The sequence below is a fragment of the Cannabis sativa genome, chromosome 8, assembly GCF_029168945.1.
Source record: "Cannabis sativa cultivar Pink pepper isolate KNU-18-1 chromosome 8, ASM2916894v1, whole genome shotgun sequence".
Taxonomy (NCBI): domain Eukaryota; kingdom Viridiplantae; phylum Streptophyta; class Magnoliopsida; order Rosales; family Cannabaceae; genus Cannabis; species Cannabis sativa.
In genome coordinates, this window is record NC_083608.1 from 40,898,076 (window position 1) to 40,913,100 (window position 15,025).

Below are 15,025 nucleotides of genomic sequence, written 5' to 3' on the forward strand. Positions count from 1 at the left end.
CAATTGGGCTCACTAACTCCAACTTCCAATTACACATGTTGAAACTGTTGCTCTGAGTCTCAATGGCTCTTTCATCCACATTTGTAGATTTATTTAATTTTTTAGATCTAATTTTAGATGTTCGCTGTCTTTTATTCTCTTTTTTTTAGAGTTATTGTTATACATGTTCGTAGGCATGCTAATCAAGCTGCTCATAGACTGACCAAATATACTTTAGAGTTGGATGAAAATGTCTGTTGGATGGGTGAAATCTCTCATCTTATTTTTACTGTTGTTGTAAATGACCTCTATTTTCAATAGTAGTGATAATTTCTTAAAAAAAAATAAGAAAATAAAATATTGTTTTTTTTAAGTGATGTAAAAATATTTGGGGTAGAGTATTTCTACTTTAATTTTTTTTTTAAAAAAATATTTTAAAGAATCTGATGTGCTCTCAAGCTAAAGCACGTGAACATATCTCTCATCTCCAACCGAGATTATCACACGTGTTTTGCTTCTATAACACGTGTGTAACTGTGAAGTTGCAAGAAAGAATAGAGTGACTTCACTTACTACTGGTATACTAAGTTGTAGCCCCTAAAAAAAGCTTCTTCCTTTCGTTCTTTCTTTCTTTCTTTTTTTGTCCCCCTTAATTTATTAGTAGGATTTTCTGCCTAATTTTCAGTAATTTTCTCCTTTAGCCATTTCACACTCATGTCTCATTCAACATTAACAACTATTTTCTCTCTTTCTCCCAGTCTTTGCCATTTTCTCACGCATTGCTCCAAAATGATTTGTCTTAATGCAGCTACCACGAACTTACTCATATAGTTTATTGATTCTTTTTTCATTATATTTGACACATTTGGATTCTGATTACTCAAGACAATGCAATCATGAGAGAAGGTGTGGTGGTTTCTTCTGGTCTCGTTCTTCAATTTACTCTACTGTTGTTTTTCTGTGAGTGCTTTTGCTTCTTTCTCTTTTCAATTTACTATCTTATCTTGGGGCTATCTCATTTTTCTGTGATTATTTTGAAATTATCAACTGGGTTTTCGTAAAATTATATTATTTTGAAGACAGTTGCCACTAGTTTTTTTATATGCTCTGTTGTTACTTTGGAAGAGTTTGAGTTAGTGTTTATGTGTTGCATTTAGTCAAATATTGAATTAGATTTTACTTCCTGACCAAACCAATTACTATGAAGGTTTTAGCAAATGCCAGGGCGGTTCACTTGGTGAAATAAAAGCATTCATGGCTCCTCATATCTCTCCAGCCCCAAGTGAAAATCCCCAACCCTTTCTTCCTGTGTTGGGCCCTTCGCCAATGATGCCATTGACGCCATTGGCCGATGGTAACGCACCAGCATTATCAGGTATGTTAATTTTATACCAAATAAATGAAGTCACTGCACATATCATGAATTGTTGGATAAGAAAACGACATTTATAAAGGAATTATACCAATTTTCTTATGATGAAGCTAAAGGGTCTTCTGAAAAAAATTGTACTGGCTAATGAAAGCTTAGATGTGTTCCAAAATAAGCAATTATAGAAGTTGATTGTGAAAGATCTCACGATAAAACTTGAACTATTGACTTTGAAGAATCTTTCTTAATCATGTAGTTTTCAATGCCTTTAATATAAAATAGACTCCTCTAAAAGTGTACTAATGAGAGTTGCATTAGCCATTAGGTTTCAAAGTTCTGCTTGTGAACAACAAGGGTAAGCACTTAAAATCAATATTTGGCTTTGTAATGATTTATATAATTACATTGGTCATACTCTTTTTTTTTTTTTTTTCTTCAGGACTCTGTAAATTAAACTTTTCAGCTGTGGATAATCTACTTAGCATAACAGCAACTGACTGTTGGACATCTTTTGCACCATATTTGGCCAACGTAGTATGTTGTCCTCAGTTCGATGCTACCTTAGTGAATCTTATTGGGCAGTCTAGTAAAGACACTGGAATGCTTGCATTAAACTTAACTCATTCAAAGCATTGTCTCTCAGATGTTCAGAAGATTCTAACTAGTAGAGGAGCAAATGTTAAGCTTCAAAAGATATGCTCAATTCGAGCAGTAAACCTGACCGAAGCATCTTGCCCGGTTATCAGTACTGATTCATTTGAGAGCATAGTAGACTCTTCAAGACTTCTTTTAGCTTGTAGGAAAATCGATCATGTCAATGAGTGTTGCGAGCAGGTTTGCCAAAATGCCATATCAGATGCTGCTCAAAAAATTGCCTTGAATGGTATGTCAAGTTTGAGTGAGGCGGCTATATCACCAGCGCAATTATCCCAGATTGATGACTGTAAGAATATTGTCCTTCGATGGCTGGCCAGTAAACTTGATCCTCCTTCTGCTAATACTGTTCTTAGAGGACTCACGAATTGTAAAATAAATAAAGGTGAGCATGCTTTATCATGTGTGTAAAAATTAAAATAACTATGGTTTTCTAAAAGTTCAGAAAATGTTTGTAAATCTCTAGTTTTCATTGTTGCTTGTTAAATGTTTCAGCTTGTCCACTAGTATTTCCGAATATCACACATGTTGTTGAAGAGTGTGGAGAAGTGATACAAAACCAGACGGCTTGCTGCAAAGCAATGGAGATTTATGTATCTAAGTTGCAACAGCAGAGCTTTATTACCAACGTACAAGCTTTGAATTGTGCCGCATTTCTTGGCATGAAATTGCAGAAAGCTAATGTGTCTAAGAATATTTATAATCTTTGTCATATAAACATCAAAGCTTTTTCTCTTCAAGGTCAGTATTCTTGTATGTATTTAGTATGATTAAACTCTATCTATAAACAAACAATTCTATTATAATTATTATCACAAGTCCATAATCTGATAATGATGCTTTTCTTGTGTGATATAATATGCATATGATGGTTGATTGTATCATTGTACAACTGGGAAGCAACAGTTGGATCACAAGGTAGGTAACTCGAATTTTAGAATTTCCATAACTCAACAGGTGGTTTAAAATCATGTTTTTCATTGGTTTAGAGCTTTTCTTATCTTGAATTTATTTCTTCTTTCGATTCCAGAGTATGGATGCCTTCTACCAAGCTTGCCTTCAGATGCCACATACGATAAAACTACAGGGGTCAGCTTCGTTTGCGATCTGAATGACAACATTGCAGCTCCATGGCCTTCTCTGTCTTCAAAATATGTTTCATTCTGTAATAGAAGTATGTCACAATTGCTTAACTTGACAGTTAAATTATGGCTACTGAGTTTGGTTTTCATATGCATTAACTATTGTTTGGTATTCTTTTAGTAACATTTTCTCATTGAAACTTTTTCTGAAATTGAATGGATTGCAGCAACCAAACTTCCAGCAGTTCCCAAGGCAACATCAGCTCAGAAAGGTAGATTAATATCATGACTATTTATAATGCTTTGTCAAACTTTAGAGTATATTTTGGAAAGGAAAGAAAAAAGGTAAGGGAAATGTAAGTAAAAAAAAGTGTGGAAAGTTATAAAAAATCAATTTTTTTATTCAATGTGAAAGAAGATTTTGTCTAATCTTAACTTTTTATCTTTTTCCACACAACTCTTTTCATATCAAACACAAGAAATTAATTACTTCCTAACTTCATTTAGAGGTGACAAGGTGTGACACCACTAATTGGATTTGGAATTCAAAATTGTAATGATTTAAAATAGGCCATTTTTCTTTTGTCTCCATTCAAAACGATAGCCATGAAAAAGTTGATGCTGTTCAAGTTGCATCTAAATTCATTAATCTAAAACTATAAAATATTTATCAAAGATTAACCATTTAAACATAAATAGGAAAAAAAAATAGAATTTATTCTTGCTATTATTTTGATCTGGTGTTATTGGTTCGTAGGTCTTTACAATCAGAAGTGGAAAGTTCCATTCTCCATTACCATCATGTCAGTCATACAGATGCTCTTACTATGAGTTTGGATTTGGGGTTTTATCATATATTGTTGTGCTTGTGCTTTTGGGTATGGTACAAAAACAAGTTCGTTTTTTCATTGTCTTAATTCAATAAATTTCTAATTGTATAAAAATAATGAAAACAATTAGGTAAGAAATTGAACACAAAAGTTGTAACCACCCAATTTTTCAATTTTCCCATGCTGGTTAACTGAGTACTGCAAATTCTGAGTGGTCAAGGATCAATTATTTTGAAAATTAGTCAATATGTAAATTAATACTGTTCTTACTGATATGTTATCTAATTGGAAAATGTAAACATGTACGCTAAACATGTGCATATCTGCATGTGTCATATTAATCTTACCTCAATTCTGTAATCAGGTATGCCGGTCAACCTGAGTGGAAAAATTGCTCGACAATTAGAGGTCCTAAGTCATATTAACGTAAAACTGATAAGTGTCTCACTAAAATATTTTTGGGGACTTAAACTCAAAGTTAAAAGTTTTGATGTCGATAAATAGCGTGGAGATACTTTAAATATCGAGAAAATGTGAAAATTAGGGTACCCAAAATCGTTTTCAGTGCAGAAATCACAAACCTCTAATTTTCTCCCTTAATTCTATCCCAAATCAAACCTAACTTTCCAGAATACCTAATAAATGCATAATAAACATAATTCATCAAATAGCAACACCAAAAACCTACTAAAATTAAAACTACCATTGTTGAGCTAAGTTTGAGTTCAAAAACTGAAACTTAGCTCCAAACACACTACAACTGCAACAAGCTTCTCAAAACCACCACAAACAAACACAATTTTCTCCCAAAAACTAAACATCTCAAACCCTAGCATAACTTGTTATCTTGAATCTTGTTCAAGTGATGTGGCATGTTCTTATTTGAGTGACACGTATCATGTTATCAAGACCTGGGCGGAACAAATGTTCTTCCAAGTGCCCACCCAGGATTAGCAACTTGCTAGATGCAACAATAAAAGAATAAGGTAAAGGATTCTGTACAGAGTAAGCAGAGTTAATCTAGATGGCAAGAAGCAATTAGCGCTTTATGTAGTCCGACTAGGACAAAACACGTGAAGAAAACTCATTAATGTCAGTTTTCCATTGTACATGTAATTAAATCCCTATTTTAGAGGATTTCCATATGTAATTATCATAGTTTAGGAAAGTTATTAGTTTCCTATTTCACGACTTGACGTCTTTTAGAAAACTATTTTCTATTGTAATTATCTCCTATAAATAGTAGAGTCATTCCATTATTTAGGGAGTCGAAATCATACTTTCAAGAGAGCAATTACGATGCTTAAATATCTGTAAAAGCTTTCGAGTGAGATCAAGTTGTTCTTGCTTCTCTTCTTACAAGTAAAATACAATTAAAAAGGGGAATAAGCTATTACCAGATAAATGGGGTTGAACCTCTATAGAATCTCGTGTTCTTAGTTTATGCTTTATTTTAGACATATTCTCATTGAAGCTAATTAATTCTAGATCACGTTCAAGACTTAGTGTCATTAGCCAAAAACAAGGTCAACATTTTGGTACTTTCATTGAGAGCTAAACTCAAGAATGCTATTGGATTGATCTCGCTCAATTAAAATCATAAATGGTTGTAACAATTCGAAGGAATCAGACTACTGATTCTACGGATCTTATGGTGACTAATCCAAATATTCAAACTCTTGCAAATCCAAGAAATCCTCGTGCGAATGATTCAAACAACATCTTTCATAGAACTGGCGTTACTCCGGGCACTCAAAATACTAGAACTACTAGTACCCATGGTGCTGGAGAGACTAGCCCACGTGTTAGGGGGCCACTAGTTGGCAAACCTCAGGTGACTATTGATTATGATATCGAGTTGTGTAATTTAAGAGAAGAAGTGTCTCAAATTCAGAATTATACTTACACCCTTCATCATGATCAAGCAGATACCCGAGCAGCCATGAATGAAACATTCGCACATCAAAAGAGGCTTTCCAGGAATGGATGGATAGATGGGTTGAAATTCTAAGGGCTCAATAGGAGGCAATTGGCAATCAGTCACGCAAAACCATGGAGTTGATAAGATAGTTTAATCAACGAACTGGAAAACGACTACAAGAAAGTATTCCCACCATTAGGGATACTAACAGAGGAAAAGAGACATATATCCCACCTGGAAATCAGCACGGGCCTGAAGTTCTTCCAACGACTTACACCTAAAATCCCCTACAAGTCGGACCGTCAATCTTAGGCCACAAAATACAAATGTGGATCCCACGGTAGATGGCCAAGTATTGTCAGGGCATCACCTTGGGCAAAATAGTCAAAACTTTTGCTCTCTTATGGAAACACCCAACCAGCTTAATGAAAGGTTTCGAGAGCCTATAGTTGTTTATGATCAAAATGGGCAAGTTCAGTATTTCCAGTATGTCTCGTACGCAGTCCAAAATCAAGATCAAACTACAACTGCTCGCAGTCAATCATTCTCAAATGACAATGAATATGGGGCAAATAGTGCAACTCATGCTCAACGTACCCAAAGGGAAATTCCACCGACCAATACTGATGCTACAAGAAGACCCTAGCTCAGTCAGTCTTTGAGAGAATTGGAACACAACCAGGTGATCTCAAAAACACTTTGAACCAACAAAGAGGGCAAAGAGATAGAGTAATAACTCCTCACGTGCAGCCAATTAATTTGGATAATTATGTGCCAGTTGAAATTCAAAGGGGACAACAGGTGACACAGACCAGGCCACAGGCAGGTCAAGTTAATCTAGGGGTACAAGCCCAAATAGATCATCTTAAGAGCATAGTACAAAGCCTGACCAGTCCAAAACTCATCAACCTAGAACTTGACTGAGCACGAGGCTCACCATTCACTACTCGAATAAATGCACTTCCCCTACCGCCTAAGTTCAAAATGCCAACCTAGAAGGTGCATACTAGTAAAGAAGACCCTTTCCCACTTAAAGAACTTTGAAATGCAAATAGACCTATAGGCGGTGCACGGAGACGTGTGTTGTAGAATTTTTCAGCTACTTTGGCAGAAGCCACCCAACAATGGTATTTCAAGCGATCAACAGGAAAGTTCGATTCATGGGATACCTTCATATTAGAATTCCATGCATAATTTTTGTCTTCCAGCCAACTCCCTGTGATCACTTGGAAGACTTGGTCGGATTTAAATAACTATCGGATAAAACCCTCAAGATTATTGGTTTATGACTGAGGCAACAAGGGTAAAGGGGTTGATCGACGAAGGAAGGCTAGCAGGCATACTTGGGGTAACTTTACCATTGGGGGATTTATGAAAAGATATCAAGAGGCTGATAATGGGGTCCATAGCAGAGTTTTTAGACTGGGTGCACAAATTCATAAAGCTATAAGAGGCAGATCAAACATATGCTCGAAGTGTAGACGTCGTCGGCCAAAAACAAATTGGCTAAACCTAATATGGCCACTGGTACGTCCATGTGGCCAAAAAAGATCTTTATAGGTGAAGGCTTCCATGACTAATGACTCATTAGGTTGAGGAATGGAAACTTTTTGATGCTGAATTTCATCAAAATCTAGGTGATTTAACAGTGAAAATGTTGCAACATTATGAGCAGCAATAAATGTTGACAAACTTTAAATGCTTGCTTTCTCATCCTTTTCTTCACTACTTTGGATTGAAGTGGGCTCTTCTAATTGCTCAAAACTTTCCCCAAACATCTCCAACTCATCACCACTTCTCAAAATGGCATTTTCACTTTCTGCTTCCTCCTTTTTCATATCACTACCCAAAGCTTCATAGGATTTATCACACAACTCATTGACCAAAAGCTCAAATTCGTTCTCTAATTTTCTCAAGGATGAAGCTTGGCTTTGAATTAAGACATCATTTTTAGCCATAAACTCCATCATCAACATCTCAAGAGAGCTTGGTTGAGCCATTTGATGACACTCTTATTCTATGTTGAACCCTTGAAAATTTTTCAAAATCTCATCATTTGGTCCTTGAGTGTAAGTGTCAAAATTTGACTCCAAATTGTTGCATTTGTCTTGACAAACATGGTCATTATTTGGACAATTACAGTATCATTCGTTGTACGTTACCTTGTCTTCTAACATCCAATAGGCTTCCTCCAATGATAGTTGGTAGAAATTAGTATTACCATCTCATCTTTCTATCTATTCCCTTGTTGTAGAATTCAACCCATTGAGGAAGACCTCTAATTGACACTCTTTGGACAAAACCATGATATGAAAACCTCATTGGAAATGCCTTGTATCTCCACCATGTTTTGTACAAGGGCTACAAGTCATATTAAATAAAATTCATAAGGACTTGTCGATGAGATACATCTCAAGTACATTGCAAGAGAAACCAAAACAAGACAAACAAAGCGTAAAGTAGAACAAGAAAATAAAACTAAACAAATGAAAACAAAAAACTAAATTGATGGTAATTAAGTTCCACAAATAAAATTTCACTAAATCAATCCCCAGTAGCAACACTAATAACTTGTTGTAAAAATTAATATACGCAAGTATACGCAATCACACAAGTAATAAAGTGATAAATCAAGTATTATCGCCACATGGATTGAAAATTAGAAATTAATTTACAAAACTAATTACTCACAAATTAGTTTCAACAAAATAAAATAAAGTGATGAGAATATATAAAAATTAACAAACACAAATTATGAGAAGAAAACAAACTAGAATTATTAAATCAGACGAAAAAAATATAAAATTGATATAATGATGCAAATAAATATTATTGTAAATTGATAATGTCAATTAGAAATTTAAAATGTCATAATCCTTTTTCTTAAAGTGTTTATGGTTTGATTTCCTAATTAATTAATATATTTCTGTGCCCAATTAATTTTAAGAATACCAATTTAAGTACAATTTCTCTAAGTCGTACAAGGTAAATAACATATTCTTATGTCATTTACAAATTATACTTTTTCAAGGTAATATTCATGCATCATTCAAGCAATTTTACTAATCTTATTTTTTTTTTCAAAATTAAAGGTTAGCTGGTACTTACTAATGGTGATCAAGCAAAAATAATCAATTATATAAAATACTCTTTAATGAACAAAATTAATTCATTTAATCATAGCAACAAATATCAAATCATAATTTCTAGTCAACAAATAATTCTAACAAAAGAGAAATTAACTCATAATAAATTGTGTAAAAATTACAAATTTTAAAAGAAAAAGATATAGAAAGAAAAACTCATTTTAGAGTTGATCACAATACTCAAAGCTCTTCTTCCAAGCTCCTCCTCTTCTTTTTGATTTTTGTCAATCTCAAAAATAAAAATGCTGAACTAAGACTAAAAATAACACTCAAATAAAACTCTTTTTTTTTTTTTTTTCTTCATTTTCTTCTCTTTTTAGTGTTGGCATCCTGGATGGAGCTCACGCTGCCGCCTCTTCTCTTTAATTCACGTTTTTCTTCTTTCTTTTATATGCTTTAATCATATATGTCTGTATATATAACTTTGTTCCATTTCCATTACTTTATCCAAAACAAGTTCTTCACATTATTTTGTTTTGCTGGCCCAATTTTTCATCTTTTTTTTTTTTTTTTTTTTCATATATAATGCAAGAGCTTGCTTTTCATATGGGTCATTTGATTCATTTAGTTTCTCCATTTTATCTAGGGTAAATACTATTTTGGACTCTGTGTTTTGCAAAAGTTACAGATTGGACCCTGTGTTTTGTTAAATGACAAAATGGACCCTGTATTTTCTAAAATAGTAAAAAAATAGGACCCTGAGCTTAATTTTTGACAACTTTTTTTTTTAATACAACCAACTTGAAGACAATACTTAATACGAACAGATACAAAAAATGTAAACAGTTTTGTCATAGCACTTTTAGATCAGATTATAATTAAACTTTATTTTAACAAAAAAATCAATTCAGGGTCCTATTTGTACTATTTTAAAAAATACAGGGTCCATTTTGTCATTTAACAAAATACAGGGTCCAATTAGTAACTTTTGTAAAACAGAGGGTCCAAAATAGTATTTACCCTATTATCTATACTATAAATAAATAATGAATACAATGTGAATTTTAGTGTGTATGAATATTTTGTACAAAATATTTAGACTTCCATGGGTTTATGGACTTTAAGATCATTTCTCTTAATTTTAACAAGTCTAAAATATATATATTTAATTTTTTTACAAAAATACACAACATTAAGATTAACAATTATAAAATAGAAAATTAAATAAAATGATTCAAAATTATGAAAATTTATATATAAAGAACTAAAATTAATATTTATTCAAAATTAAATAAAAAGACTACTAAAATAAATTAAAAATACTTAAAAACAAAGCTAATTTAATGCACAAAAAAAGCTAAATAACTCTATTTTCATAGAGTTATCAGCAATAATGAGTCCAAAACTCGGGGATGATTGTACATGTCAAGATGTTTTAACTTGAAAAATTCGGTCTCAAGACGACTTGGATGTGCAACATATTTATCAAGTGTATTTTGAACATGAATATAATTGTAGAAACGGGATCCTGAGTTTTTATATGAATATATGTATATATATTTATAAAAGTTTAAAGTTTATCATAAATTTTTTTAATTTGATATGATTTTTAAGAAATTCTTTGATTAGCAAAAATATGTGTAGTAATTAGAATGTCACGGTAGCATCCCTAAGAAATAAGGCGTTACACAGATGCTCATGTCTAGAATATTTTTTAATAATTTTCGGATGACCACACTAGGAGCACTAATATCAGTAATTATCTATTATGTTAATAATAAAACTATTTTTAGGTGGAGCCCAATACTTAATATCTAAGTAAAATATAATTTTAAATAATTAGGGAGTAGCCATATCATCTTTAATTATATAAAATTATATATTAATTAAAATTTACCTTAATGGACATAATTTGCAAATAATTATATAGGTATAATAATTTTTTCCCCACATAAATTTTATTATATTTATATAATTAATTAATATAATATGTTCAATTAGTTTTCTTAATTTACTCAGAGAAGTTAGGATAATTATTTTAATAATATTATCATAAATTTAATTAAGATAGACAACAATTTTTTTTTCCTAAATTAAATGTTTGATTAAATCTAGGATAAATACCATTTTGGACTCTGTGTTTTGTAAAAGTTACCAATTGGACCATCTATTTTGTTAAATGAAAAATTGGACCTTATATTTTCCAAAATGGTAAAAATAGGACACTAAGCTCAATTTTTAATAATTTTTTTTTAATATAACTAACATTAAGATAATTTCTAACACGAACTAATATAGAAAATGTAATCAATTTTGTCATAGCATTTCTAGATCAGATTATTATTAAGTTTTATGTTGACGAAAAATCTGTTCAGGGTCCTATTTGTACAATTTTAGAAAATACAAGGTCTGTTTTGTCATTTAACAACACAGAGGGTCTAATTAATAACTTTTGCAAAACACAGGGTCCAAAATGGTATTTACCGTTAAATCTATCATAAATTTCATCTAATTTTATTAAATTTAAAATTTAGCCCACATGAAATTTTATGTTTAGTAAAATTTTCATCTTCATCACGTTTATACACTGGTAAAATATGAATTCATTAAAGTCTCAAATATTTAATATCTAAATTTGTAATGCTACTCTTGCAGCTACTTCATCCACCTCAAAATACATTAAAATCACTAGTAAAATTCCTAAACTTAGGAGTGAAAATTTTAAAATCTAGAAGGAGCAAGTTCTTCTCCACTTAGCCTACGGTAACATGGACTACGCAAGGATGGACAAACCTGCTACTGTCACTACAATCAACATTGTTGCTAAGATTGCATTACGTGAAAAGTGAAAGCAATCTAACTTTCTTTGTATCATGTTCATCATGTCCAAAATTGCGTGGGTCGGTGGAGCCACCATAAAAAGGTCAAAGACTTTATCAAACCGATGGAAGAGCAGTTCGATACCTCTGATAAGTCTTTATTCAATAACCTCATCCAAGAGCTCTCATGCACAAAACTCACTGGGGTCAAAGGAGTTCAAGAAGATTAACAATAAACGTTGATTTTCGATTCAAATACTATCTTTCAATTCTATTTTTATATATTCAAAATTTCCATCCCATAAACTTCCTATTAACAATTTTCAATCAATGAAACGAAAAGCAAACTTTGATTCCCGTATAAAAAATAAAACTCTTTATATCAAATTTTAGGTTCTCAAAATCTATGAAAATAATAATAATAAAAAAAAATAGATATCATAAACACAAACTCAAACAGTAAAACCCTAATAAAAAACTAAATCTCAAACATTAAAAACACACAATAAAATTCGAACCCAGATCTTAACACACACATAAGAATAAAAATTAAACAAAAAATGAATCAAATCCAAACTCAAATCCGTTGTCTTCTTATTCTCTGTTCAAGAACTACGATCGCACTGAGAGAGAGAGAGATAGGAAAGAAGATATGAGCTTCAACGATCTCAGTCTGCTCACCGTCGGGGACTAATGTGTGGAGCTGATTCGTGGAGATGCTCCATTAATACTGTTAAGATGAGTTGCAAACAAAGGGACAAAGAGAATCAATTGAAAGAAAGAGAGCTATGAGGTTTTACGGGATGAGGTTGTTGGTAGTGAGGCCTGGTTGGCTCATCGACGACAGGCTGGAGGACAACGACAGCAATTCCTAACGTCAGATTTGAGCATGGTGTAGGTTGGTTGCGAATCATGATGATGAGAGGGTGAGGTGAGGAAGGGAACTTGTTGGGAGAAATTTGAGTATTTATTTTATTTTATTTTATTTTTTAAATCCTTTAATTATTACTATTTAAGTTTTGTTTAATTGCTGTCGAACAAACTAAGCATTTAATTTTGTTTAATGTTTAATTAATTTTTAATTTTTTTTTTGTTTAAATAAATTATATTTTATTCTTTTAAAGAATTATAATATGGACAAATAATTGTTTGACATGTGGCACTATTAAATTGGGTACTAATAACACTGTTAAGTTTAGAAATTTAAGGATTTATGCTACTATTTTTTTCGGGTATTTATTAGCAACAAATTTTATACTTTAAATATTTATGCTACAAATTTTCCTATTAAAAATTAGTTAGGTTAAAATTTTAATATATTTTTACTAATAATTATCATTAATTAAAATACATAATTTAAAATATTTTAAACATATGTGGCGAAAGGCGAGATGTTTTTTTTTTTTTTGAGATAAAAAGCTATTATATTAGAATGAAATCATAATACAATAGTCATTAGAGGAGGTGAGAATTTCTCCAACCAAACATATTTTTTGTCCACCGAAAAAGCATACGAAGGGCAAGATGTTTACTAGTATCTCTTAAATGGGAAATCGATTCACACGTGTCCAAGGTCGCACTCCCACTTGAGAAGAAAAAAAAAAAACTGAAAGAAAAAAAAAGTGCTTTAAGCAGCGCAAGAGAGAGCGCTCAGTCAGGATGTTTGAGAGACTTTATTCTTTATTAAAACAGAAAAGAAAAAAAAAAGTTACATATTTTTAATTTGGATTGAATTTGCATATAATTTATGAATAGTGCTAAAAGCATAGACCAGGTGGTAGGTACGACAAACATAAACACAACATATATATATATATTTATATATGAGTACTAAGTTTAATTTTTAACGGTAATAATACTTAAACTATATTTATGAAACTCTATAAGTAATTAACCGTTAAATATTAAGCCATTATATCCACATATCATTTTCTTATTGGTATACTTAAATTATTTTTTTTAAAATAAAAATTTAATAATTTGGACCAATCAAAAATTACTACATGGCAATTTATTTAACCAGGAAGTTCCAAAATTATAACTTAGGTATTATTACTATTAAAAATTAAATTTAGATATTTATTTGTAACTGAAAGTTAAACCAAAGCCGTCTCTAGCCATTTGGAGGCCTTGGGCGAGCTTTAAAATAAAGACTTTTTTATAACAATTTTTTACTATATATAAAATAAGAAATTGAATAATAAATAAATATATATTTTATGAATCAATTAAAAGATAAATTTATAAAAAAATTATTTTTCTAGTCTTTCGCAAAATTATTTATTAAATAATCATAGTAAAATTTATGTAACATTTTTTTTAATAGATAATATGCTAATCCATTTAATTTCTTTTACGACACAAATGATCTTAAATAAAGTTTTTATAAATTTTAGTTTTGAAAAATTTTCTTTACATGCAACTCAAAGTGAAAATTTCACAATATTCTATAAGAGATATAAGCAATTAGAAATGAATCAAGTTTATATATATGTATAAATAATTAAGTTCTTTCAATGAACTATAATTATCAAAATGTCTATTATAACTTTAAAAAAAATTCAAGATTCATTCAATATTATTAACTTCCATTAATTTTAACTTCAAAAATTTTTATTTTTAATCACCATAAAATTTGTAACTATAAGTAAAAAAGTTGTAACTAATTATAAATTATTATTCTTATGTTGTGACTAAAAAGTCTGTGATTAAATGTATTAGTTATAAAAATCACAATTTGTTGTGATTAAATGTATTTTTAATCACAATACTTGTTCTGATTAAAACTAAAATAGTGACAATTTGTATTTAAGTACTATATTTTAATCAAAAATAATTTTTTGTTATGACTAAAAGTCACATTTAGTCACAAAAATTTTGTATTGTGACTAAAATATTATCACTAAAAGTAATTATTTTTTATAGTGTTTAATATCATAAAATTGAATTAAATATCCTATAGGCTAATCAGTTTTTATTTTTCTCCACAAAATTGGTATTGTTAAGTATAAAACCTATAATAACATAATAGAGATTAAAAAATTTTAAACTTACTTGTAGAAGTGGAATGGCACTGTACTACTACTGGTTATCTATAATATATTTTTTTGTGAAAGAAAGTTACCCATAATATATTTAGGGATACGATTTTATCCCGTGATGTACTTCACGGAATGTATTCTATGATGTACGACCGCTGTTAGATGGAGGAGTTATTTGATTTGAGGGCTGGGAGTTGATCTAGGGGTAATTAGGGTTAAAAAATGGTAACGTACCCTGAGACCC

General features: G+C 30.9%; 1 protein-coding gene across 4 annotated transcripts; it reads left to right on the plus strand.

The window, feature by feature from the left end:
- Positions 1–549: 549 nt before the first annotated feature.
- Positions 550–9,560, plus strand: LOC115698944 (uncharacterized GPI-anchored protein At1g61900). Of its 4 annotated transcripts, XM_061102958.1 has the most exons (9): positions 554–939; positions 1,187–1,354; positions 1,788–2,387; positions 2,498–2,743; positions 2,903–2,920; positions 3,033–3,176; positions 3,312–3,356; positions 3,842–3,962; positions 4,279–9,560. In XM_061102958.1, the coding sequence occupies exons 1-8, from the start codon at positions 876–878 to the stop codon at positions 3,913–3,915; spliced, it is 1,359 nt and encodes a 452-aa protein (XP_060958941.1). In that variant the 5' UTR covers positions 554–875; the 3' UTR covers positions 3,916–3,962; positions 4,279–9,560. The 4 variants fall into 4 exon arrangements, with proteins under 4 accessions (XP_030482010.2, XP_060958941.1, XP_030482008.2 ...); XM_030626150.2 differs by lacking the exon at positions 4,279–9,560 and having other exon boundaries at positions 550–885; positions 3,842–4,119; XM_030626148.2 differs by lacking the exon at positions 4,279–9,560 and having other exon boundaries at positions 555–939; positions 3,842–4,119.
- The last annotated feature ends 5,465 nt before the right edge of the window (positions 9,561–15,025 follow it).

What these genes read in the sequence shown, in the direction of transcription:
- LOC115698944 (XM_061102958.1), top strand. Translation starts at nt 876, where the DNA reads ATGAGAGAAGGTGTGGTGGTTTCTTCTGGTCTCGTTCTTCAATTTACT. An exon ending in TGTTTCATTCTGTAATAGAA is followed by an intron (nt 3,177 to 3,311) that starts GTATGTCACAAT and finishes AATGGATTGCAG; the next exon opens with CAACCAAACTTCCAGCAGTT. An exon ending in GGCAACATCAGCTCAGAAAG is followed by an intron (nt 3,357 to 3,841) that starts GTAGATTAATAT and finishes ATTGGTTCGTAG; the next exon opens with GTCTTTACAATCAGAAGTGG.